General features: G+C 41.0%; 1 protein-coding gene across 16 annotated transcripts in view; it reads right to left on the bottom strand.

Annotated features, from left to right (window-relative positions):
* LOC121908234 (receptor-type tyrosine-protein phosphatase mu-like) overlaps positions 1 to 26,211 on the bottom strand; it is a 170,466-nt gene that overhangs the window by 18,697 nt on the left and 125,558 nt on the right. For all 16 annotated transcript variants that reach the window (XR_006099196.1, XR_006099195.1, XR_006099194.1 and 13 more), the window contains 8 exons: positions 23,967 to 24,160; positions 19,622 to 19,709; positions 18,530 to 18,606; positions 14,112 to 14,148; positions 6,197 to 6,294; positions 3,716 to 3,832; positions 1,728 to 1,882; positions 850 to 985 (listed from right to left, as the gene is read on the bottom strand). Coding sequence is in view for 9 of the 16 variants with exons in the window: in XM_042428095.1 (XP_042284029.1) it covers positions 850 to 985; positions 1,728 to 1,882; positions 3,716 to 3,832; positions 6,197 to 6,294; positions 14,112 to 14,148; positions 18,530 to 18,606; positions 19,622 to 19,709; positions 23,967 to 24,160 (902 nt within the window). In the remaining 7 variants the exon portion in view is untranslated. The remainder of the gene's footprint in view (positions 1 to 849; positions 986 to 1,727; positions 1,883 to 3,715; positions 3,833 to 6,196; positions 6,295 to 14,111; positions 14,149 to 18,529; positions 18,607 to 19,621; positions 19,710 to 23,966; positions 24,161 to 26,211) is intronic.

Genomic DNA, 26,211 nt, shown 5'->3' with positions numbered 1-26,211 from the left:
AATGATGCATTCAACGAGACTATGGACACCTCCAGATGGCCGGTGTTCAGGAAAGCGCAAAGTCCTTCGATAGCCCACACTGGCATAAAGCTGGAGGATGAGCCAGGGATGTTTTCAGCTATCAATATGAGCTAAATGCTCTCAGTTACAAGCCTCTAAACCCTTTTATTATAGTAAGTATTGCCAAACACGTGAGCTTAGCACCCTGGGAAATAGTTAGGGTGTGTGCTCCAATAAATGCCTTTTTGTGAGAAATGATTATCACAAATGTAGAGGTGGGATGAATGACGATACCACATCGTGTATAATAAAAACTGCTTCCTGCTGTAGTCATAAATATGTCTGCTGTAACTATAAACACCATTGATCTGACATTTCAAGCAGGTTAAAACAAGCGCTGAAGAGCACTCGCTTTACACTCATCAGACAGAGGTCAATTACCGACACTTGAAATGGCACTTGAAAGTGACAGGCCACAAAAAATTAAAACTAATTATGCTGCATTTTCAGGGAAAATAGGCATCATAAGTCACTGCCAAAATTGTTAAAAACCTTTACTGACTCACTTATGCTGCAGAATTATTGACAAATGTCAGGTAATGATTTATTCTTCCCCACAACATAACATGTTTGTGAAAGAGTTCCTTCCTTGGTATTAATTGTGAGCATTTGTTATGGAGCACCAGAGAAGTGGGGCTTATGCTTAGAATTACTTTCTGATTCTAGTTAATCCACTTTTGATAGCAACAGCCTGTCAAGCTGCATCCTCACTCCTCCATATTTTACTGATGAGTCTCTGCTGGCATGCCCAGCTCTGCTGAAGCCAGTGTGAGACCAGATTTACCGTACCTCAGTCTGGACCATGTTGACCCTCCGTGAGCGCAGCTCCCTCACGCAGTTGTAAATGTCCACCACACCCTCTCGCTCTGCCATGTCCAGCATGATGTCGATGACGATGAAGCAGCCTGTGCGACCGGCCCCGGCACTGCAGACAAAAGGAAAGATCAGAAACCTCAGAGGTACAATAGAAAATGCTGCTTTTATTCAGAGGAGTAAGAAAGTTAAAGTTTGACATTTAAAGTATAGAATAATGCAACTTTGTTTGATATTTCTGCCTAAATACAATGAAGGTGAATGTAACTGTCATTTGTGGTGTTAACAGCAATAAAAATGTATATTTAACAACATGCCCTTTCAGAATTGGTTTCCCTGTCGCTCTGGATAATCCACAGACTTGCAACACTTTTCATAGGGACTATTTCATCGGCGAACAGTAGTTACAAACTCTTCTCAGACAAGGATATCTAAAACCTCATGGCTAGATACAACACAAGGTAAAATGATCATAGTCTTTTTGTAATTTAGGTGAACCTTTAAGGACACATGCACTTTGAATGACCAAAGGATTTTTTTAATACAGACGATGAGACAAACATGTCAGTCTAATACTGGAAAAATAATGTTGTCCTCTGTATTCTGTGGTTTGATCACTTTACATTCTGATTTGCCTCCAAAATATTGGCTATGGTGTATAGTCTTGCATAGCTCCACTCTTCAGGATGCTGAGCGCTGCTGGTTTACAATCTACAGACTGAATACAACTGTGGAGAATACTATTAACTACTTGGTAAGACAAATATACACTGTATAACAAGTATACACTGACTGGGTAGACAGAGTAGAAGCACAAGTATGAAACAGAGTGGTCAGTTCAAGTGCACACCAACCTGCAGTGAATCACCATGGGCCCAGCATTGGTTAGGGTCTTGGACTTGACTCTCCTAATAAACCCCAGCAGGCCTGTGGCGTGATAGGGCACACCGTGGTCCGGCCAGCCCGTGAAGTGAAACTGTCGGATCTCTCGGATCTCATGAGCCCCTCTCTGGGGAACAAAGTCATCATGTTAAACACACAGAGCACAGCAGAAGATGGCAGGGATGTGGTACAACGACAGAAGATACTGTGTACAGACAATGTGAGAGGTCCTTCGAAAGCAAATACAGAGTTGGATTGAATACAAACAGACACAGACACAGACACTTCATGGACAAAGTAGAGAAGGGGTTGAGCAAAGCTTCCATTATCTAACAGCAAACGATGCCCAAGGCCGCTGTGGCCTTATTTCTTTCTGTAGCCCTTCTCAGTAATGCCTGGTCCTTTCAGGCACACAGGATTACTGTATATGTTACATTATCTGGGCACTGTGGATTTAACATTAGCATTCATTTTTGCAGTTATATCACGTTGGAATATTTAGTTTTACTTTATTCTATGTGTGGACTCATTGACCGTTGCTTTGGGTTATACTGTCACTTGTTACAGTATAACCCAAAGCACAACAACTCTTTAAATATGACTATAAATACCTAATAATACCTAAATTACGAACTGCTTGTTCTTCAGTATTAATTACGTAATATTTGTAGTTGCAGGAACTTAATGGTTGGAGAGGGTCTCAATGAGTTCCACTGGGAAAGCTTTCATTAGATAAAGTGAACAGCACATGCTATCTTTCCTTAGCAAATGTGTTGGGGGTTAATGTGCTGCTGTGAAATGCATTAGTAATGATTACACTTGTCTCTGTTTATATGCTCTATGTCATTGAGAGTTGTTACTATTTAAACATACTATGTGTAGAATTGTATTATTTATAGCACCCTTCAAATTATTCTGATGGCATAATGAATGTAGAAAAATCAAACAGTAAAAAGTCTTCAGACATTTAATCTCAGTGTCACCATGTCATACCCTCGGGGTGGGGGGTGTGGGATGCATGGGGTGTGTAGGGTGCATCTGTAGCACAACCAATCAATTACAATACAAATGCAATTCAGGTCCTACAAAAAAAGGCTTTAAAATGTACATGTTACATAAAAAATGTTTCAGTTGTTATTCTTTTGCAGTATATTTTCTTAAAAAAAAAGAGAGAAGTGCAAAAATTATGGAGCATGTCCAGCAGGGCTGAACTAATTGTCGCTAGTTGAAAAAAGTTGAGATAAATGGAATTCAAATAATTTTATGTATACGACTGACAACACACCTGGCAGCACAAGTCGTTTCCATTAAGACTTTAATGGAGTTCTTTTAAAATAAAGGGTGACATGAGGTGACATTAAGTTGGTTTTGAAAACATGGTTTCAAATTTTAAGTATTTCTCAATAACATTAAATATTCATGACTAAATAAGCAACAATCAAAGTTCAGAAAACATATCCTAGTTATGTATTAAGAGCGTAACACTCATAAAACTAACCAAATCAGCTTTATCAAGATTGTCGTTGTGGTTTGATTTCAACGATTTCAATGTTGCTAAATCCTGATTAGTGCACAGTGTGTGGTCACCTTTCTTGAACTGAGCCTCTCCCGTTTTAAACCAGCGAAAAGAGCACAGACAAAAATACAAATACAGAAATCTCTCCTGTTAAATATCAAGAGTTTTTGCAGATATTTTTGTGTTCATGTTGGCCCTAATAACTCATGAAAACTGACTGAGAAAAATGTTTTCAGGGCCTCTCTCTAGGACCACTCAGAAACCACTTTGTGTTGCTCACAAGCAAAGCAAAGCACATAACTCATAATTTCTTCAGCTGAGTCGCTCAATGGCCAAAGTTTGAGGTCAAGTACTGAAAATCTCCCAGCTGTGTGAGTGTGAAGAAGGCTGAAAAGGAGTGTTGTTTCAAAACTCTCAGTGGAAAAGAAAGGTTAAAAAGTGTACCTTCTCTACAGCAAAGGTCCTGATGACATACTCTGACAGGAGCTCAGTCTCTATCAGCGTCACCTTGATGTCTCTGTAGATCTCTGTGTCGTCAGGCCAGTATTTACAGCACTTCACCTGAAAGTGTAAAGAGGAAGTATCAAATGTACTGTATATGTATATGAAATGCAGTTCATTTACATTTGCACATGCAGTGCTAGCCTATATTTCATGGCACACACTCATACAAATTATTAGAATGTCTGTAGTTGCTAGGCCATCATTTTTTCCAATAAAGATAATTGTCACATAACATTACCTCCCATTTGCCACCTGATATTTCAATTTCTGAAGCATTTCTTTCAGTCAAAATGAGATTCGTTTCATATTAGTTTCAGCCCCCGGTCAAGGATCTGCTGTAAATGGGAATCTTATGTATCGATGGAGAGCTCATTCTCACGTTATTGCTTTCTCATTCGCTCATCGATAATGTGAAAATGAGTCTAAAGGTAGACCGTACAGAACTCAGGGACACGGCGAATCAGGCACTGTGGGGGTGTCAGATTTCTCCACCTTAAATTTTTGACTACCAGTGCAGAGAAATAGGACAAAATATTAAAAAAATAGTGTACTACAATTGGATGAGGGAGATATAATGACAATCCAATAATGACATGAAATAATAAACCCTCAGCTGTTTAAAACAAATTTCCCAACAGAAATCTAAAACACCCCCCTGGAAATATTACTTGTATTAGGTATCATTAAGAGTGCAAAATTACCCCCACCCCCTCTTCCCCCCCTCCGTTCAATTAAAGTGTTGATACTGAGGGAGTAAGGCTGGTAATAGGGATTGAGATCATGGAGGTATATCAGAGAATGATAATTTTTGATGAGGGATAAATGCAACATCAGCCACAACTAGATTCAATTTTCATTTCTGGAGTTTATGCCCTGATTAGGAATGAAATGAGATTTTGGTTTGTGGAGTGACACAGACAGAGGGAGACTTTCAGGTCTCTCTCTCTGACACCCCTGATGACTAATCCCTGATGACAATCACAAATCCACCGTCCGCTTCCAGCCAGATTGAATTAGGCAAAAGGCATTACCTTATTAGATCACACTGAATCAGGCGCCTGGTTTGGGGGGAATTAGCCTTTGGGCTAAATTATGCCTGCATACACACAGATGTTCTTTTGCGTGGGCACATTTATGAGTGTGTGACTGTGCGTATACAGCACTTGAACTCATTCGCTCATATGGATAAAGTGTATGGAAAAGAAGCACACCTAGCATCACCTCATCACACACAGCACACTGCCTTCCAAACCAAATCTCTCATACATCAAAGTACGCCGAGCGCCGCCCCTGTGTGTGAAACCAGCGGGACAGAGGCTGTGTGTGCACGTCTGTGTGTGTGCCAGGATTTCCCAGAGTTCATCAGCAACTGTGCCGAGCAGATGGCCCACTGTGATATGGCGGAGTGATTTTATGGGGCCCTCTATGGAGCCACCGTCACTGTGACCAACTGTGCCTACCGCCCGCCATTGGACAAGGATCATATAACAGACGGTTTGGGGGCTCGGGCCCGCCGAGGACGGCACCGCAGCTAAGCAGGTGTGGAGAAGGTGTGGGGCGGGGCTGGCTGGGCTCAGTCACTGTAGAAGAACGGCCTAATGAGGTACCTAGAGATGGGCCCATGAATCATTATCAGCTCTGCTACATTTAAGCCCCACCAAAAAAAATGCACATCAGCAAAATCAAGGTGTGCCTGTGTTTAAGGGCCTTTCAGTGTGAATGTGTTTAAAATTCTTAGAGAAAATCCCCTGGCAGTCAAAGCATTACACTGTACGTTAAGACCTTCATTTTCTCTTGATTATAACCTAACCAGGAGGAACTACAGTGCGAGTTAAGTGGAACAAATTAGGACTGAAGTAGGGCTCTGTTTTTTTTTTTCCAAGTCAGGCCACATGCTATAGTGAACATAAAAAAGTCAAGACTCTACCATTACTTTGAACATTATGAACCGTCCTCGCCACTCAATAACAGTCCCCCTTTGTCCATTGAGGACAACATTAAGAGATGTTTCTGCTCGGAGGAGCCTGGTAGGAGCTGGCGGCTATGCAGCAGTTATAATCTCCTGTTATAGAGCCACTCAGATGAAACAGTAGTCAGTCGCCTGGATGCCTCTCTGGTAATGAAGGCTATCAATCAGTTTCTTCTCACTTCTCACTGATCAGATAGATGGAAAAAGAGCTGGCGGCACGCGAGACACATGCCTCACTAAGTCAGCATGTGTGTGCCACACACACACACACACACACACATGCACACACAGACAGACACACACACACCTTGGTACTGATGTTCAAAGACACACAGGCACTAAAAAAAGATGGCTCCGTTTGCCTTGGGATACAATCAGGCTGTCAGTCAACTGGGGGTAAGGTAATCTCATTGGAGATCTATGGTTAGAGTGAACATGTAATTAATACCCACCCTGCCCACTTCCACCAGGTTGGTCACCATGACGATAGCTGCCGTGTTCTCCTGCCAGACCATCCTCCAGAAGTCGAAGACCGTCTCCTGCATGGGGCCTTAGGGAAGTAGAGAGAGAGGAGGGATATGTTTAAGAAATTACATTTTAACTAAATTTACAAGAAACTCCAGAGAAGAGCTGATTCAAACTCTCTTTTGTGAAACTGTTTGTATGGCAGCGCTGGCAGGAGAATATATAAATGTAATAAAACTAAACATGGTTTTTTGGAGGACATTTTTTCCTTTCCTCTTTATCCCTTGAGCACTAACTAAATTGAAACAGTTTTTGAATGTTAGACCCTTGAATCTGAAGATAAAGTTTTCAAGGATTTATCATATTGTTGGATTGCCTCACTGCTTTGAAGACAGGGACACATCATATTTCACATTTTGAAAGTGACCACTCGACCGAAAATATGAGAGTCTAAACTATTGACAAAACACTATATGGTCAAAAGTATGTGATCATCCAAACGTAATCCCCATATGGGATTTTTGAATATCTCATCTCAAAAATGTGAGCTTTATTATGCATCCGCTCTTCTGGAAAGAGTTTCTGCAAGATTTTGGAACCAGGCTGCAGAGATTTGCTCCCATTCAGCCACAACAGCATCAATGATACTGGGCACTGATGTTGGGTGATAGGGCCTGGCTCGCAATCAGTGTTCTTCCTTAAGGTGGTGGATGGGGTTGAGGTCACGGCTCTGTGCAGGTCAGTCAAGTTATTCACACTAAACTCAACAATTTCTTGGGCCTGGCTTTGGGGAATTGAAAGCTCGTGTGCAGAGACAAACCGACAATGAATTAATCCTACTAAGTTTTGTGTGTGCATCCAAAGCCTGATATATCTTATTCCTCTGTGCCATGGAACCTTTGTTGTTGTCTAAAACTATTAGCCTGAGTTTTGGGCATTGCAGTTTGTTTAGGAACAGCTCCAAACACTACTAATGATGATTTTTTCAGTGTCCAGAGAGTAGTAAGGCAGATGCCACTGTGCAAGTGTGGAAATGCGGTTTCTTTTACAGTGCTTTGCATCCTTGTTGTGCTGCATATCACAACCTCTTGACTTTATACTAAAGTTATTTACAATGTACAGTGTAGTACAAAGTCACATGTCACCCAGTGCAACGGTGTGGCTCATTGATATGGACGGAGGTATCCACATACTTTTATGTACTTTTCAGTGTACATTACATGTTAATATTGCTAGTGTCCCACGGGCAGAACAGCGGGTGTTAAAAGGTTATTTTAAATACCGTAATACGCATAATTTTTCATCTGTCTTTTTTTTATTTGTGTATCACTATATTTATCATTTTTAACACTAAGTCCTTGTTTAACTCTATGTACTATTTATCGCTACTTAAAAAAGAAATGTAGTCATTGTATGTATTACTCACATTATTCTGTTTATGTATACGCTGTAGCAACATGTTTTTTGATCAAAAGGTGCCAATAAAACATCTCTCTCTGTCTTCAGAGGCAGACGGAAAGTCAGATCATCTTACACACAATATAAACACAGGATTTGGCAATATTACAGTCCCACGGCAACAATAAGTGTTCCCCTCCATTTTTACTCTTCGAATGGATCAAGCATTGAAAAACATGTCAAGTCAGATGTAAGTGCTTTCTACAATACAGATTCATTGCATACTGCTTACTCCACAGCGGAGAGCTTAAATACAGATGGAAACAAGACAGTACAAATAACTCACAAATTTAAAGATGAGACTAAAGCTTGTGTGTGTGTGTAAGAGAAAGTGTGTGTTTGTGTGTTGCAAAGCTTAAAGTAATTACCACTCCACCTCATCTGTTCAACACCAACCTTTCCACCGAATCAGACCCAAACGCGTCTGTTGAACATCAAAATAAATGAGCAGAGAGCCATTCAATGCCTCTAATATTTAAAACTTCACCGAGCAATAATTGCGGATTGATAGGAATTTAATTATTATTCTGGTTAATTAAAATTATTAATATTAGTTTTAATCAAGTACCGAGTGGAATTATGACAAATTAATTAGTGAATGCAAATGTCTGCAGTTGTGCATTCTCCTGCGGTCGCTGAAATTACCTGGAGACATGATGAATTATGCAGATATACAGAGACACAAGCCAAGACACAACATGGCACAGACACAAATTTAACTATTATGGTTCTCCTTGTCATTTATGTGCTAAGCAAACTGAATAACCTTTAGGCCATTGAAATCTGTTAAGAAGCAGGCCATGTAATTTCAAAAACAACTGAGTCACCTTTCCTGGGTACATTGTTTTGCCTAGCAACCACTCTCTTTACATTTGGTTAATCTTTTCTGATTTTTTTTCATGTGAAATTCAACACTGACATCTATCATCTGAAAAATGTGCCACTCACTTTCATGAAAGATTTACATATTTACACTAAATACATACTTTTTCAAGAGGTGACAGGAAGAGAAAGAGGGAGAGGAATATGTAACAGAGGTCCTTGTCTGGAATTGAACCAGAAACGAGATCATCACAGTATTTGGTAATACAGCAGGATGGCCCAATGGTAAATATTACTGAATTGTAAACTGCACTCCATATAGCACTTTTATATCTGAGCAGGACAAAGCTCACACACCAGCAGCCATGCAAGACGCTAGGCTGGGCCACTGGGAGCATTTTAGGATTTAGTGTCTTGCTAAATGACTCCTTGAGAAAAGGGAGATTGACCCACTAACCTGCTCCACAACTGCCTGAAGATATGTGCCTTGAAATCTTTGTTTGGAAAAAAAAGATATATTTAAAATGTATAAAATTTTAAAGAGAGATTTTCCCAAAGATCAGTCCAGGATGAGACTTTTTATTCTGGATAAACACCTGTGACTACAGTCAAGTTATTGCTGGAATCATTGCTTATACTGGTTGGACAACTGGTAGCCTACTGGTTAAGACGCATGCCACATTAACGTATGTGGTTCAATTCTGACAGCGGACCCTTGTTGCATGTCATAAAACTCCTGATGTTTCTTGCGTCTCTGCACTTTCATCTGTCAAATAAAGGCACAAATGAAAAAAAAAACCTTTAAAAATGGTTAAAAAATAAAATAGAAGTGGTATTTCATATGTAGGCTACTCTACAGTATGCCTTTATTTGTGTAACTTATAGGAGCAGCTAGGAGACACCAGGCGTAGCAGCCCTTGCATCCTTTTTCATTATTTTACTGTTTGTGCTCCTTATTGGCTTATGTCTTCTGCAACAACCTAATTTCCCTTAGGACATCAACAAAGTGTCATAACCATTTTAGTCACTTGACTGATCAAGCCATGTTTGATCTGCGTTATGTGGTGCCTAAACACTTATTGGCTCTAATTGTACTCCAGTACATCCTCTTGTGACATAGTTTAAATAACTTCCATTTTTCACAAACTCTGCAATTAAATAGTGAGTTTTTGCTGAGAAGAGATAAAAAATGATTTGAAATTAACAACCACCTCCATTATCATGTTTCCGCTGCCAGCCAGTTCATGCGCCTTTCTTTGGAAAACAAGAACATTTTGCAGACTATAACACTGTAGTTATATTATTGAGAGATTAACTTCTCCTGACGTTTTTCATTCCAATTGGAAATCTAGAAATTTGGACCAAAGCCCCTCAATATCTTCTATTTGTATTCCCACATTTCCTGTGCTTTGCATGTGGTGGCTTGTCGATTTTTAACTGCAAGACCTCAATATCCAATTCCAGTCACTTACAGTCTCTCCAATAACTACCCAACCTGATTGAACCACCCACTCCGCTACCTCCTACACTCGTCCCTGAGGGAGGATACACACTGCTGGGAAGTTTGGGTGAGGGAGACTGAGAAGCAGGACAGCTGGTGTGTAGGACTTCAATAACACAATAACACTTGGCATTATATGGTAAATCATCCAATCTTGCCAACCTTCAGCCAGCAAATTTATATTTCCATATGCATGCAGAGATGGAGAATAGGTGAGGAAGAGATGCTGGGCAGCAATGAACTAATGACACTCATAAGGAAGTGAGTATGGCTCTTGATGAATAGGTATGAGAACAAAGGGATCTCAAACAAACAATTTGGATTAACAAGTTGGATACTTGTTCTTGGCTCAGTGTTTTTTTTTTTTTTTTTTTTTTTTTTACCAATCTTCACAGAAAAATAGCTTGATTTTAAATAAGTTTAGCATTAATTTTCACCCCAATTTCCAAGTTTCCTGCTGCAAGTTAACCCTGATCATTGCAGTTTGAAATGTTCGGTCCTGTTGACTGCTCAGAAAATACTTCAGATAACAGAGTAACAAAAAATTGTGAGAAAATGACCCACAAAAACCAAATATGACCACAAAATAAAAACCCCACAAGACCGTCATCACCAGAAGAATGCAAAAGTCATAAATGACTTATGACTACTGTATGTTGTCCTGAAAAGTGACCTCGCCATGTGAATAATTACTGTTGTCTGCCAGGAGCAAAGGCAGAAGTAGCATAACGTTCTGATAGCACCACAAAACCTCTTATGGAGGAGGCGTGGATCAAAAAAGTGTGTAACTCTGACGTTGGAGACTGCTGTTTGCATTCTAACAATTGTAATTGTCTTCTCTTACACCGGATTCCTATTAAAAAGGGATCTTTTGATGACCATGAATATGAGGAACAATTACAGCAGAATAAAAAACTGATGCAATGTATACATGGACATGTGAGTGTTGTTTTAAGATAGACTTGAAAAAATGTGGACCTAGCCTTTAAATACACAAGTTACAAGGTGTTCATTAATGATAGATATAATTTTGAACTTTGGAGTGAGCCTGACTTCTCATCTTTATGCTAAGCTAAGCTAAGCTAATCACCTGCTGGTGCCAGCTCCATAGTTATATAGTATCCAGAGTTGTATGTTTCACAAGATGTTGAACAATCCCTTTAAAATACAGATTTCATCCTGAAAAATCAAATTTTCACCTGGATTTTTGTACTACTGATTTTATTAACTTTCATCAGTTTTTATTGTAATCAAAATAAACATTAATACACTTCTGAACTTAAAAAAAAGCAATCACAAGGAAAATAATAAATTCTAGATAGTTGCAAAAAGATGACTCCAAACACATTTACACATGCATGTATTTAAAATCTGTTTCAAATAAACCAATCATCTTGATAAAGAACCTTCCCTTAGAGGCAATTTATAGTCTCAAAGATTTAAGCCACAGGTTAGTGGAGAGAAATTACTTTTAGAGCTCACTGGGGGAACCACACGGTGAGAGCCGTGTTTCTAGTAGGGCATGTGAGGAGCTTAGTTGGAGAAGTTTGGAGGAGGCACTTCACAGAAGAAGAACACCAGTAGGAGCTTCACTTTCAGCTGTCAGAGAGCTAATACTGCTGCAGCTGATGCTGCGTTTTGGGAGTAGGCCTGTTCCCCCTCAGAAGCAAGGAGTATGACAGCTGTAGAAATCCCCCAGCCAGGTATGCCACAAAACTCCAGATCAACGTGTGCACATGCACACCCACAGACAAACGCATACGCTGTGTTCCCCTCTTGCCCATTAATATTACATGCAGCAGACTTTGGCATAATGTACACTCACTTATCATTGATTTTCTCTCTCTCTCTCTTTCTATCTTCCACCCCCCCGTGGGCTTTGGGATGTTAACCTGTAAATAATAAAACTTTTGCGCTGTTGGTGACATTTGCTGCTCATGAAGAAGGGGAGGGAAGAGCAGAGTAGACCGGAGGGGGAAGCTTGATGAAACTGAACCCTTTCCTGCATCATGAATATTTTCCACATCACCAGGAGGATGCAGGGACTTATCAGAGCTGTTTGTACCCCTGCTTCAGTGTAATTCACAGTCTCCACCAGGAAGAAGCTCATGTCTGATGAGTATTTAAACGATCCGCGGGACATAAAAATGGACCGAGGCGAGGTGGAGATCTGGGAGGGCTGAGCCGCATGCACGCGCTCAATCTGCTAAGTAGGTGAGCTGCAGTTGGCGTTGGTGAATTACTGAGAGTCAGTTGTTGTATTGCTGCAGCAAAAAAGCCCTGGATGAGAGAATGACCTACATAATGAGGAGCAGAGCTTGGGTGATGAGGCTTTTATGGAGTGACAGCTGTTCTACCTGCCGTTGTCACCTTGAAAGAGCAAAGGGACTCATCAATAAACCCAAAACTAATGAGTGTCATTGTAGTTTATAGCGTAAGAGAACGGGAACAACGTTATCCCACACGTCTGCCATATTAAGCACACCCTCAACCACCCTCACAACCAATTTATGACAGACAAGATTTTTTAGCTTATCCAGCACTACTGTGAGTCTCATCATTTTCTGAGCTACTGCTGGTCCCAGTGGGCTTTAGTGGAAGTGTCACTCACTGAAAAACTTTTCTGGAGGAGAGAAGAGACTACTTCCGCATTTTCAGCAACTGTGCCAATGCCCAGGTGCTCTTTTCAGGTGCTACAGTATGCAGTTTGTCTGACTGAGAGAGACAGGTCTGTGTCTGGCTTTCCTATCATCTCTGGCTGCTCTTTGCCTCAGTGTCAGCAGACAGAGCCTTCCTTCCTGTCAGTCTGCCGGAGCTGATGATGAATTATAAAAGGGCCTGCTCTCCTGGAGAATACAGATGTTTCAACACACACACATATGCACACGTACACTCCACTCTTTTGCACTGGATGGCTCTACACAGTGATACGCCTTATCGTGCTTGCGATACAGTCGATGGAAATGAGGACTTATTATGCAAGCTCAATGAGAAAACAGGGGCTAATTAACTTGGAAACACGTTTGGCTTTTAAAGCTTTTCATCTTAGAGAGGGCTTCTGTTTGCAATATTTCTTTGACTGCTGATCTCCATGTGCATATTTTTAAATTAAATATAGAATACTCTTAATGACTATAGGACAATTATAGAAGTCATAATAATCCAGCTGAAATCCTTTCAGAGGTGAACACGTCTGTTAAAGCGGCTTGTTTTTGTGAACCGAAGCCCTGCAGGAGAGAGTCAGCACTTGACAGACGGCTTTGTTTTGAGTGTTTGACTCGGTGGTCAGCGCGAGGCGGTATATGCCAGGTGCCGTGCATACAGGTTGACAGACAAACTGAGCGTCCGCTGCCTGATTGGTATGCCGTCTCTTTCTGAAGTAAGAGCATACTGAGGGTTGTTTTAATTGAGACACTGAGGAAGAGAGGCAATGCACTAATAAACAGGTAATTATGCAACTCCCAGCTCCGCCAAAGCAGATTGTGAATCCATTAAGGCCTCTTCGCAAAAACGGCTCTTCCTTTTTTTTTTCCTCTGCTGATTTTTTTTTTTTTTCTAAAGTGCTACGCAAAATCCCCATGCACGCAGCCCCGTTGTGTGGGAGCGAGGCTCTCGACGCAAAATTCATAACAATTAACCATCAATCAGACTTAACCTCTAGGGTCACGGTAAGTGCTCCTCGCCCTACGAATCTGCTGGCCAGATTAACACAGTGACAAAATGTGCCTGTACATGTCAGCTAATCCATTTATTTATTCAGCTTTCTCCCAGACTGCCTGATTAATCGCTCCCACACCGCCGATGGAAGGAAAGAGGAGAGAGACAGAGAGAGAAAGCGTGCTGCTCTGCTTGCTCAGAGATGCGTAAGTGCGTGTCGGTGCGTGTGATAGTGTGTGTGTGCATTGAGTGGTACCAGATTCCCTGAACACACACTTGACTGAGCATCAAAGAGTAGTTTGCAAGAGTGTATGTAAAAAAAAAAAAGATGGGAATGTTCAGAGAGATATTTGCAAACACCTGCAACATCCATCCCCCAAACAAACAGACAGTCATAAATTCTCACCGCCCACACACTCCAACCCAGATTGCCTCGCAGTTTTTAACAAAGTTTTTATTCTTACCTTGAGTGGCGATGTAGTGATTTGGCCTGTGGTAGCCCTGAAAACAAAAAAAAAAGTGGGAGAAAAGAATATAAGATCACTCCTTCTCGTAAAAGACCAGCTGTCGTGAAGCCATTTCTCTCAGAAACCACACAGTGTCTTTGATATTTAGTCTGTTTCTGTCAATGCAGGTTAACCCTTGCATGCATACTCACTATATTTATGCCACACACTAACAAAAAATCCACTTTATATTAACAGAACTGTTTCTGCAGCAAAAAAAAAAACTCTTACTGCACTGTTGCTCCACCTTAAAAGGGACTATTTGAGAAATTTGTGTGCTACTCTGTTCTCTGGCACAAGAAATGATGTGCGTAGTCAGGCTGCCAGCAGTTTAACTGTACACACATTTAGTTCTCTGTTTCAACATCTGTGAGGAAAATGGGTGACTGAAAGCTCTTGATGGATGCTGCTGGATACAAGATGCATAAACACTCTCCATCACAGACACTCTATATGCAGCACACCTCTGGAGTAAGCAGCCAAAGTGTTGATAATCCCCAAGATACAACTAACAGCACTGATCTTCACAATAGGCCCCTAGTCTCACGGATTACTCTAATCCCTTCAAGTTTTATTTGTCCAATTCCTTGTCTTCTCTCCAGAGATATGAGGCAGGAAACAAAACATTAGGACTTAAAGGCTCTTCCCCAGCCCTGCCTCCTCTTGATTGTCTTCCCCCCCCCCCCCCCCCCCCCCCCCTGCTGCTCTGCTTATCTCACTCATATTCAATTTAACTTGGACTGTGATTAACGCTCCTCCAATGAAGGGAGAAAGACACAAAGGATATTTTCCTCACTCTCTCTCTCATCCACAGGGCCTGCTTCAGCTATTCAACTGTCCTCCATTTTTAATGACTTCTTTATCTCTGGACTGAGGAGGAGATTTGTTTGTGCTTTCATGTATGTTCTGTCAAGTGGAGGCCCAGTACGCCGTTGGATTAGAGAGGCAGAGACAGAAAGAAAGCAGGGCCCTGACAGTGACTGTCAGGTGAGTAGTGCTTACTATAAATGGACTCGCAGCTTTTAATAAGCAGTTACATTAGGTACATAAGAGTGTTTCTTCATGATCAACACAAAGAGATAAATACAGAAATGTCAATGTTGAAATTATTAATTGAACAGGCTTTGTTTCCAGGGATGTTTAAATTACTAAAGGGGGATTAAATATGTGTTATGCTCTTTGTATTTTGGTACATTGCTTATTACTATGATCATTTACATTAATTCTTTCCAGTAGCAGTGGGGTGTAGAATGTTTAAAATATGCAGCATGAAATGTTTTAGCCTGTGGGCATGAATTGGTATTTTTGGTCTGAATATCATTAGCTTTTGCAAATCTGGGGTACCAACCCTATCACCTAGAAAATATATTTATAAACTACTAATTTGCTTCACCAAACATATTTTGGAGGAAACAGAGTAATTGCTACCTTTGTTATGTTCACTGGCAATGTTTCTTTTCCAATCCAGAAATGTGTGTAACATACTCATACTACAAAAATGTCATAAGAAGAGCAAGACAGGATTACTAACAGGGCAAAGTGAGCAACTGCCCTGAGGCCGCAGACGCTGAGGGGCTCTGAAAGCCCCGGGTTTATTGTGTGTCGGTTGTGTTGGGGTAATATGAGTTTATTGCGCATTTGTGTAATTATTCACAACTAAAGCACAATATTAAGTGAAATTGTAAGGCACTTAAGGTGGGTCTTTAGATATATCTTGTTGGTCAAAATGTACACAGTGCACATTCCTCAACCAAATTACCACAAACAGCGGGTCAATCGGGGCTCACAGACCCTTTCCCCCCCACAGGACCCCTGCTGGATTAATCCGGCCATGGGGAGGATGTTGTGGTAGCGTACATTGTGCAGGAAATTGGTTCTTGTCCTGTATCCCATTTGTTGTTAATTTTAGGCTACAAAAAGAGTTTAGTTTAGGGACAGATTGGTTTTGGTTAAATATTGAAAAAGCCAATGTGCCCCATCTTGTGCTTCAAGTCAGCATTGACTTTATCAATATTAAAGCATTTGGTTGAAGTTTTGGAAAAGGTTGTGCTCTTTGTTTGAGCTGACCAAACATAACTATAAAAATGTTAATCATGCTTTAGTGGTCAGGAGCAAATATTTCAGGGCAAACAAATGAAATATATTGACTGTGAATGTTTTACAGATACATTAAATGTAAACATTGTGCATTGGTAGTGAATTATGTTAACTAACTAATGTTTCCTACAAATCATATCTGATAATTCAAGTTGCAAATGAATATTATTTTTAGCAGACAGGTTTTGGGCACCTGAGTGACTTGATTTCTCGCTGGCAACTCTAGCAAAGCAGTGCACAACTACCCCATGTGCACACCAACACAACGCTGCTGACAAAACGCCATTACACTACATTTACTTGCCTCCTAAATGCTTATGAAAATACTCAATCAGTTGCAGAGAAAAGAAACACACCCCGCTGAATCTGCTGAGTACAATAACAAACACTGTGGGAAGTGTTCTACGTATAAGAGTTTATTGGGCAGGACAAGCTTTTAGATGGTTTAAAAAGCTTTCTGAAGAGCAAAAACATCATTACCCATATGCCTGCATTTCTACTAAGTACCTCTCCAATGAAGCTGGCAAAGCAGTGGAAATCCTTTTCAATCAGGGCCCTCTTTAATATGTGTATATTCTTATCTTGTAATGGGGCCCTCTCTATTGTGAGAGCGTTCTCTGCAGTGCTTCTTTTCGCAGCATAATGGACCATAAACTGAATAGTGGGAAAGGTAAATAATTTAAGCCCCCTGCATTTGCCGTGGCACACCTTGTATTATGAATTTATGTTTGAAGGCGTAACAAGAGATTACAAATTACCACATTAGATGGGCGGGGGAAGAGAAGATGGGAGACAGAGAGAGAGTTCTCTCCTGAGCAGAAAACCACTTAGGGAGTCAGGTACATCACCAGGCCATTACACACTGAGCGGAAGCATCTGCTCAAAGAAGCCAATGAACTGCTGTGATTGGTCATATACTGCTACTAACACTGCTATTAACAGCAAATCAGGTCAGATCAGGAGGTATGTATATTGTGTGAGCAAAGTGAGTTGGATCTGTTTTCAACAGGAGGCATGTCTCACGCCACTTCTTAATGACTTTTACTTACTGTAAAGGTATGCTAAGTCACTCGAGTGCATGTAAGTGCTCTACTGCGAGTACTCTCCTGCGGTAAGAAGTGTAACTAAACCGCTGTAGATAACTGCTGTATCCAGTTTCACTCACTAGTCTCACTAGTGTTTAACAGTAAAGGAGAAGGTAGGTGCCTAATGTGGATATGAAGCGGAGTGAGGCTGAAAAACTGCTCTGCGATCTTTTGAGACTGCCCTCACCAGAAAAACTACATCATTGGTTGTTTGTTTGAATGCCTCAAACAATCTATGTTTTATTTTTCCGAACCAGCGACTTCCTAAGATTGTGCGAATAATAAATGTACCCCAGCCGGTAGTTTGAGTTTGTTATTGTGCTACAGAACTACTTAGGAAGGAGAACAGGGTGGATGATGTGTTTGACCTTGACACTGAGGACCAACAGTCAGTCTTGGTTTCTTTTAACGTTAACCAAGTAGTCTTTGTTGCCTGAACCTAATCAAACTTTAACTTCAGATTTGGCAGATCGGAAACAGAAACCATTCATTTCTGTAACAGTGAAACAAGTCAATTCAGGAGGGAGTTAAAAAAACAGCGTATTTTGTTGCTCAGGTACAGTATGAGGAGTTTTTGAATCTTTCACTTGATGGATAAAGGCTGACAACATAACATAAAGTGAGAGAAGAGTTATAGTAATAATTTTGACTTTTTTATGCTTTCTTCTTTTTATCTACTTTGCTTCCATTTGTGATGTTCAAGGCAATGTATTGTACTTTCTATTTTTTTTAGTCTTGTTTCAGTTTTATCTGTCATATTAACTGCACTAATTAATCATCTGTGCAACTTTCTCTCCTTTTTCTCCTAAGTTTTGGCTCTCAAAATGTGTTCATGCATATGTTCAAAGCAAAGTCCAAAACTATAACCTCTGCTTCCCCTGTGGGCTGGTTTGCCTTTTCTCTCTCCCAGCGCTGTCAGCCTCTGATCTTCATTCCTCTTAATATATCCAATGCATAGAGTGATACAGCAGCCGTCTTAAGTTGAATATAAAGGCACTGAGTATGTGTGTGTAACTGTTCTTTCTGTGTGTGTGTGTGTGTGTGTGTGTGTGTGTGTGTGCATGTGATGGGCAGACAGTAGGGGCTGCTTTGTCCCTCAGGCCCCCTGTGACGGCGGCAGCGGCACCCTCTCTCTCCTCGAGAGGAAGCGCAGTGACCTTTGCGTTGGTGGCGCTGGCTGGTGTGTGTACTTACATCAACGTAATTTGCATTAATGTAATCGGAGCTCTGTTCCCCCTCCAGGGCCTGCAGCCTGACACGGGAGTGATCATCTGGAAGAGAGGCAGAGAGGAAGAAACCAGCGTTGAATTAATCATATTAACGAGGGCATCAGGAGAAGAAAAGGGGGAGAGGGACAGAGAGACAGACAGTAAAACAGAGGAACACATTGACATGATAAGAGAACGAAAGGGAAGATGGAGGAGTGGAAGCATCAGACTGGCATCATACTGTGGCACAAATGAAAGTGAAGTTGAAGAAATGCAACGTGGCTGATGAACGGTCGCTGTCATGTGACTGACCTTGTATGACAAACACTGTGATTCTGCTGTCAGTTTAAAACCTTGACCATACAGCATCAGAAAGACCTTAAAAGTTATAATCAACATCCTATTTTGTAACTCATTGACCTTAAGAATGTGAAATATGCTTGACTGATGAAAACCCTATAAACCTTCAATTCATGGTTAATAAGGTCAGTATGTGGGATTAAAATACAGATGCTATATAGCTAATAAACCACGATGCAATCATTTTGAATTAGGACATAAACTGATGGTCAGACAAATTTGTTTAATGGACCATGCAAACTTAACTCTAAATTATGTTAACAGCTTAAGAAATTGTTGTGATAATTGTCTCAAAAAGTAATTTTAAGACACCAAAAGTGGATCATCAAGGTTTTTTTCCGTGACAGCAGTGATTTAAGCTGAAGAAGGTCTCCAATCAGCATTAATTGACAAATTCGTATCACAGCTCCTCTTGAGTTTTGATAGGTAACATGAATTAATTGTGAAATCAAATTCAACATTTTTATACACATTGCTGATGCTACATGTTATGTGCCATGTGACACACGGCTTATTTCTCATAACTGAAAAGACGCTGCAGGAAGATTAATATAAAAGTAGATTGGAAAGGTCAAAGCTGCTCTTGTTGGCTGATAATAAAACTCTGTTTGAGTAGCTTATAGTTATCCAGAGTCACAAGCCTGGCCCATAAATCAGCCAGAAGAATGGGAACAGCACACAAAAATTCATGAGCAGTGAGGAGGTGCTTTGTACACACATGCAATAATATTCCCATATCGGTTCTTCATGCGGTTCTCATCCTTCTTGGCAGAGTCCCATGGCGCAGACTGTCCTTCAAAAAAGCTCTGAAAAGATAGAAAACAGAGAACAGAGAGGGGGGGATGAAATATGGTGTCATGTGTGAGCACTTTAAATGATAACCAGGCTAAAGAACATAGTCTTCCTCTTTCAGCTCCACAAAAAAAAAAAAAAAAAAAGGAAGGGAACATTGGCAATAGAAAGGAAGACACACAGAGAGATATATTCACATCATTATTAGACATGAAACACAGGGAGGATGGTGGATCCCGGGGAGCTGTGTCAAACAGCGAGTGCCATTAGGGCAGGGGCAGCGGGTGTCATGCTCAAACCTCTCCCCCTGCGCAGCTCTGCCAGGCGGAGCCACCGCAGTGGCTGTCCGTCTGCCTCATCTGAGGGACTCAATCAGCTTGTCGCGGGGAAAAATAAAGCCAGCTCATCGTCTGCAGATCAAAACTGCTCCGCTCAGATTACCCTCATGAAATATTTATCATCTCTCGCTGGGGAGATTTCCATTCTGATGGCACACCAGGCACAATTAAGCCAAATTATGAAAATACATCTCCACTGCCAGTCCACCGCTGTTCAGCAGGGGTGGGTGGGGTTGGCTCCAAGCAGACTAGTCTGGACAAAAACATGTTATTGTTCTGGCTTTTTGATAGTCAGCTAATGCACATTTGAAAAGTCAACTATTACATTAGAATTCAGACCATTTGCAAATAAAGATTCAAGAGCATTTATTGGAGGTTAAACAGATTGTTTGGAGAGTTCCTTTTAGTGTGGCTAGCCAGTCTGAGAGAGCCGGATGCATTGTCTTCAATCATCAGTGTTTTAAAACTTGATGGTTTCATTCATCTCAGCACTATAGCAGGCAGGAGGCCATTTGTCTAGCAAATAAAGGCCTTTCAGACACCACACAAGGACATATACCTGTATTAAGTCCTAAGGATTAGTGATTTCTCTGAGAAACAGCATTAATATGCTAAAAAATATGTCCTATCTGTTCAGTGAAGATGGAAGCATGTCTCAGAGATGGATTATATAAGTCTCTCCTCCTCTGGCAATACATCTCGAATAAATGCACAGGCCAATGTCATTCTCTCTGTCACTCTGAAGGATACAGGTCTGATATCAAGCATCTGAAGACAAATCATTTTCAAGTCGAAAGGCGTTACCTGGCAACTTCATGATAGTTTTCCCTTAAGCTGTGTGACCCTGCCTGTCTGAGATGCTCTAGTCTCATTCCTCAAGCTGTTTGGATCCTTAATTCAGAATAACAAATTATGGTGATAAATTAGTTAGTGTCCCACAAGGTAGAGATTATCTGAAGGCTTTCAATTTAAAGGCTATATACCCATGCAGGGAATAATTGGCTACCGGAAATTAATCAGACATTCATGGAAAAACAATGGTTGGCTCCACCGTTTTGCAGCAAAGGTATGTTTTACTTCAGTGCATCTGCAGCTAGTTTTTCACCATCCACAAAATTATTCCTCCTGGCTCAAATCCAACTTAGCATGTTTTTAATTACAGGCTACCTGCTGTACTGCTGGTCCCAGCACAGTTTCTCTGTTCAGCACTTTCTTTGTCCGTAACCACATGAGTGAAAAGCACAGTACTTATTCTGCATACAATCACTATAGGAAAGCCTACATAACGCGACAACAGAGCACTTAACATATACCATGACAAAGTAAAAAGAATAAATAAATAAACAAGGATGGTAACACAAAGAAGTGAGTTGCTTCTGAATTAATTAATCATTCACTGTGTGAGGAGGAGACTCATTCAGATTGACTAGTGTTAATTTGCGGTGGTAGAATTTCAGGATTCTCATAGTAGGCTAGATGCAACATGTTTTCCTTCACATAAAAAAAAAAACTGAAAACAACATTATGGGTTATAATGACAACATAGCATTTTTGTTAGCAATTTAAACTTGTTTTCTGCTTCCTATTTGCTCAATCAAACTGTGTGTCAACGTGCAGAAGAAATGTGTACATGCAAATACTTTGTCACAACTTACATCAGACCTAAAGCTTTTCCAAAGTATACAACATGGGTTTGCAATGGAGTGTTATGCAGTATCATTTTTCATGGTCTAGCTACTGTATTATTATCAGTCACATCTGCTTGGTAGTCCAAATTTAACATGAAATTTAGTACTTGGTTGGTCTGAGTATGTCATAATAATACACATAACATTTGCTAAGCCACTTGTCACAATTTGCAGTTAACTAGCATGGTGTTTTTCCACATTTTTTGAGTTACTCTGGCTCTTGTAAAAAATAAAATCTAATGCTATTTTTTGAAAAGCTTTATAAACCAAAATCAGACTTAAAATGTGGAGCATCTCTGTATTAAGACACAGTTTCTGATTATATAAAACATTTCACGGCAACATTTTCAAGACTTGACATGACACAGGTTAAAAAGAAAAATGTCACTGCCTCACACATTTCATCTGTACACTGTCAAATGCTTTGGTAACTTTGCATAACTTCTGTTGGTAAATGCCCTTTTCAGACTAGATCATATATGGGAGATGTTGTAATCCCACAGGGCCTTAACAAATAGCCAACAAGCACCATCAATCTGTCAAGTTTGTGATATCATCTACAAGTCTAGAAAACTCACAAATAACCAAAAGTATTGGCTTACCTCGTTTATCTGATCCAAAGTTAACGTACAGAATAACAAGAAGCATGGGTCGGAGAGAGATATAGTACAGTGTAAGTCAACAGGTTTAGAGGTGCACTAGGCTCCAATCTCATCATAAAAAAATAAAACGGTTAAAAAGGGCATTGACCTTAAGACAGATTGATATAGAGAAGACAGCAGCGGAACAAAACATACAAATGAATCGCACTAGTCAAGTGAGAATGAGCTCCGTTACGCACAGCATCCCACAGGCCTTTTATGCAGCAGGCTGTGGACAGCTAGGTGACAGCAGGGTAAGGGGACAGGGGCCAATCGTTCGCTGTGGCGCACTTCCTTTTGATTGACTGTTATGCATCCATGCAATGCCGGCCGCGTGAATCCAAAACACCTTTATCCATAATGGATTAGGCCCGGAGGGCAGCCCAAAGCTCTCCAGCCCCTCAATGATCTGATGCTGCAGGTAGCAATGGGAGGTTGCATTATTTAATTCTGCAGTCATGGGGGGGAAGTGGGGAGTTAATTACTGATAAATCTGGCCTACACATTGTAAAATTAAGTAGGGAGGGAGATGAAGAGAGTGAAATTCAAGCAAGGAAAGAAGGAGGGAGGTGTAGATAAGTACATTTCAGAAGGAGATTGAAGCAAGAGAGAAACAAGAACACATGTAAAAGATACAGGAATTAGCGAGAAGGAGGGTTAAAAGAAGAGTTTAGAGGTTGAAGAAAGACATGAGAGGCAAGTTAAAAAAAGAGAAAATGAGAATGTTGGAAAGTGATAAAGAAGGATATAAGATGTATGTATAAAAAAAGTGGCAATAGTATTAGTGAAAAAGACCAGTATGATATCAGATAGAGAGAGTGAAGTGATACAGATTAGATATTTGAAACGATGGATTTAAAATGTATAGCTTGAAGCCAGTCTGTTACAACATGGCATCAGGGTGAGAGGAGGCTGGCTGGTTTGGTGCTGAGGGACGGCGAGGAGGCTGGAGTGCCGCCAAGCCCTGCCAGTCTCTCGCACTAATGAGAGGAAATGAGAGTGATGCTCTTCTGGGGAAAAATCTTTTGTTTTGGTGTCAGCGAGAGGCATCAACAGTCTTAAGAGAGCAGCAGGCTGAGATTGCCGGGACCTAATCGGACCTGATTCAGATAAAGGAGGGGTCACAGCTAGCACACCGCTACAATAGCTGTTCCTCACACTTTTGGGGGGGGGGGGGTTCGTATTTCTCGTTGGTGTACAGCTGAGTCTCCGCGGGTTACTGGGACAGCAGCGTTTGACACAAACACACACGCACAAGCACGCAAAATGCACAATCGTTGGAAACAACAAAGAACAGATGAACAACAAAATGAATCACACCGTAAACACACTGAGACGGGGTACATTAACAATTTATCATAAAAGTGCATCTGGGGAGAAACAAAACAGTTCTGCTGTGCGGTGCAAAATAGAGAAAGACAGAAAGAGAGAGACAGTTACAGAGCAATAGACATGGGGCTTTACACCATGACACAGATGAAGCCTCATATCAGACTTAACATTTCCTCTAAAGAATTTCAGCGGAGATGTTACAAGTCTATCGGCAGGCTTTATTTGTGTTTGCAACCTCTACAGTGGGGGATGACAGCTGGGTTGCGTCCTACCTCGTACTCCTCCTTGAAGCCGTAGCCCTCTGCGCACTTCATTTGGGTGATGTGCTGGAGGAGGTCTGCCACGCGGATTGCCGGGTGCAGCTGACCTGTCTGATACGGCACGTCAACGGGCTCCCGCTTCCTCAGCGAGTGAGTGTGTGACTGCACCAGGCTGCTGGTGTCACTGCCCATGTTCTGGCTCTCATCTGTGGGACACAAACACAGGGACAGGCCAGAGCAGGTCAGGATAAAGAGGAAGGAGCCTTACGTGATTCATCAGTATATAGTTATAAGTTCAATATGGGTGACATAATGCTTGAAGCAGTAAATGTCAGTGGTATTTGATGACAATTTATTGACATATAAATTTGAGAAAAGTTACCTAGGCGTTGCCACTCATCTACCAGTTCATATCTCACTTACAACTGTTCCAAGTAACACATGGCACACTATCTCATTTACTGTTAAGCATTATGTCATCACCCTCCAGATTGACAAACAACTCTCAACTAGTAATCTGTTTGTTATGGATGGTCACAACAACACAACATCATTGAGTAATAGGATGAGTCATGTGGTGGGAAGGTTCAGGTCCATCTGTCTCAGTGTGTGGCTAGGAAATATTTAATATCATAGGTCTAATGTACTGTTTGGCCTATAGCCATTGAAATACAAGGCATTTTAAGTATAGCACTTATATTATTAGCACTTAATATGGCTACTGTCAGAATAAAATCGAAAGCGATCGTAACAATCCACAAAAAGATGCTGTAAAACAACAAGTTTACTTTTTTTTTACTGGCAGTACAGTATGCTGGTTTGGGCTGCAGCTCATATTGAGAGTCAGAGTCCATTCCAGCTCTTTCATACTGTAATCCAGTCAGTGGCAGACATGAGGCACAGATGCTGTGGGGAGCCAGCGGACGATGGAGGGTGTCCAGAAACATGGAGGAGGAGGAGGATGTGAGGGGGTGCGGTGGGCCACAGTGAGCATGTTGCAGCAGGCACCGTCAGAAGCATCACACAGACACAGCGTGGATTCAACCCCTGCCACCCGTTCTTTCCCGAAATATGAAAAAAAAAAAAACCTAAATAAAGAAAAACAACAACCCAGGAGGGAAGCAGAGATGGGAGGAGAATGCCATGGGGTGATGCTGCCATGGGGCACTGTACGTACTTTGACCATGCTAGGCTAATGGTGGCTTGGTGGCACGGTACGGAGGGTGGTGAGATGCTAACATGTCCACTGGTCATGCAATAAATGTTGTAATGTCCATGTCAGAAGCAGCCTCTCACTGTCGGCTTGCTTTCTGAGTAAACACCACCTCCTTCCCCCAACCCAGGGCCCACTTGGGAAAACTTACCATTAATGGGCACTTTTTAGATAGCAGATACATAAGAGGTTACGTATGTAAAGAGAAAGAGAGGAGAAGAGAGAGGAGAGAGGGGATAAGCAACAATACAGCATGAGAACCCGTTACAGTAGAGTGTTTTAGAGCTACGCTATAGGGCAAGATCACATGCCTTCTGAGCCCAAACTGCCTAAGTAGAAAGCCTAGTCAAGGGGGGATGTTGAGTGGATGGATGGGGCAATTTCAACATTGCATGACAAAAGTAAAAGAACAAAACAAGGAAGTCATGGATTTCAAGGGAGAAAATAATGGTGAAATACTGGTCGTCTTTGGAACAAACTGTAATTGTTTCAGATCTGTGACTTGCATACTGTAATGATGCCAATTATTCTCTGAGTATTCTGACATTTTGAATTTCTTTCTCTAATTGCTATAATTATATTTGCATGTGTTAATGGTGACACCTGTATGCATACCACCAATTTAAAAAAAAGGAATCTGCAATGAAATAATAACAAAAAAAACTACCAATCCTCAGTGATCTAAGCATGTAACCTTTTCTGGCTGCTGTAATTTCATGTTAATTGTTTCACGCTTCATTAAATGTGGAACTAACATAAGCAGCTGTCATAACAGCGATGATGAAAGATGCTGACTTAAGTTGCACTAATGAGAAAAAAAATACATCCTAACTGTAAGTTGTGTACTTCTAAATGCTGTTATGGTGCTTGTGGTGAAACTGGAGTAGAGTTACTTATTGCATCTATCTTCTTGGCCTTGAGTATTAAATTATTACAGTTCTAGTGCCCCACTTAGTCGCTACATTATGTGCTCTGCTGGTAGAAAAGCATCTGCTGGTATAAGATGCTGCATTTTAAGCTGCATATTCAACAAAGGCCAGTAAT

The sequence above is a fragment of the Thunnus maccoyii genome, chromosome 12 (genome assembly GCF_910596095.1).
Source record: "Thunnus maccoyii chromosome 12, fThuMac1.1, whole genome shotgun sequence".
NCBI classification, from domain to species: domain Eukaryota; kingdom Metazoa; phylum Chordata; class Actinopteri; order Scombriformes; family Scombridae; genus Thunnus; species Thunnus maccoyii.
Note: the sequence above shows the minus strand (reverse complement) of the source record. Positions and strands in the feature narration are given on the sequence as shown.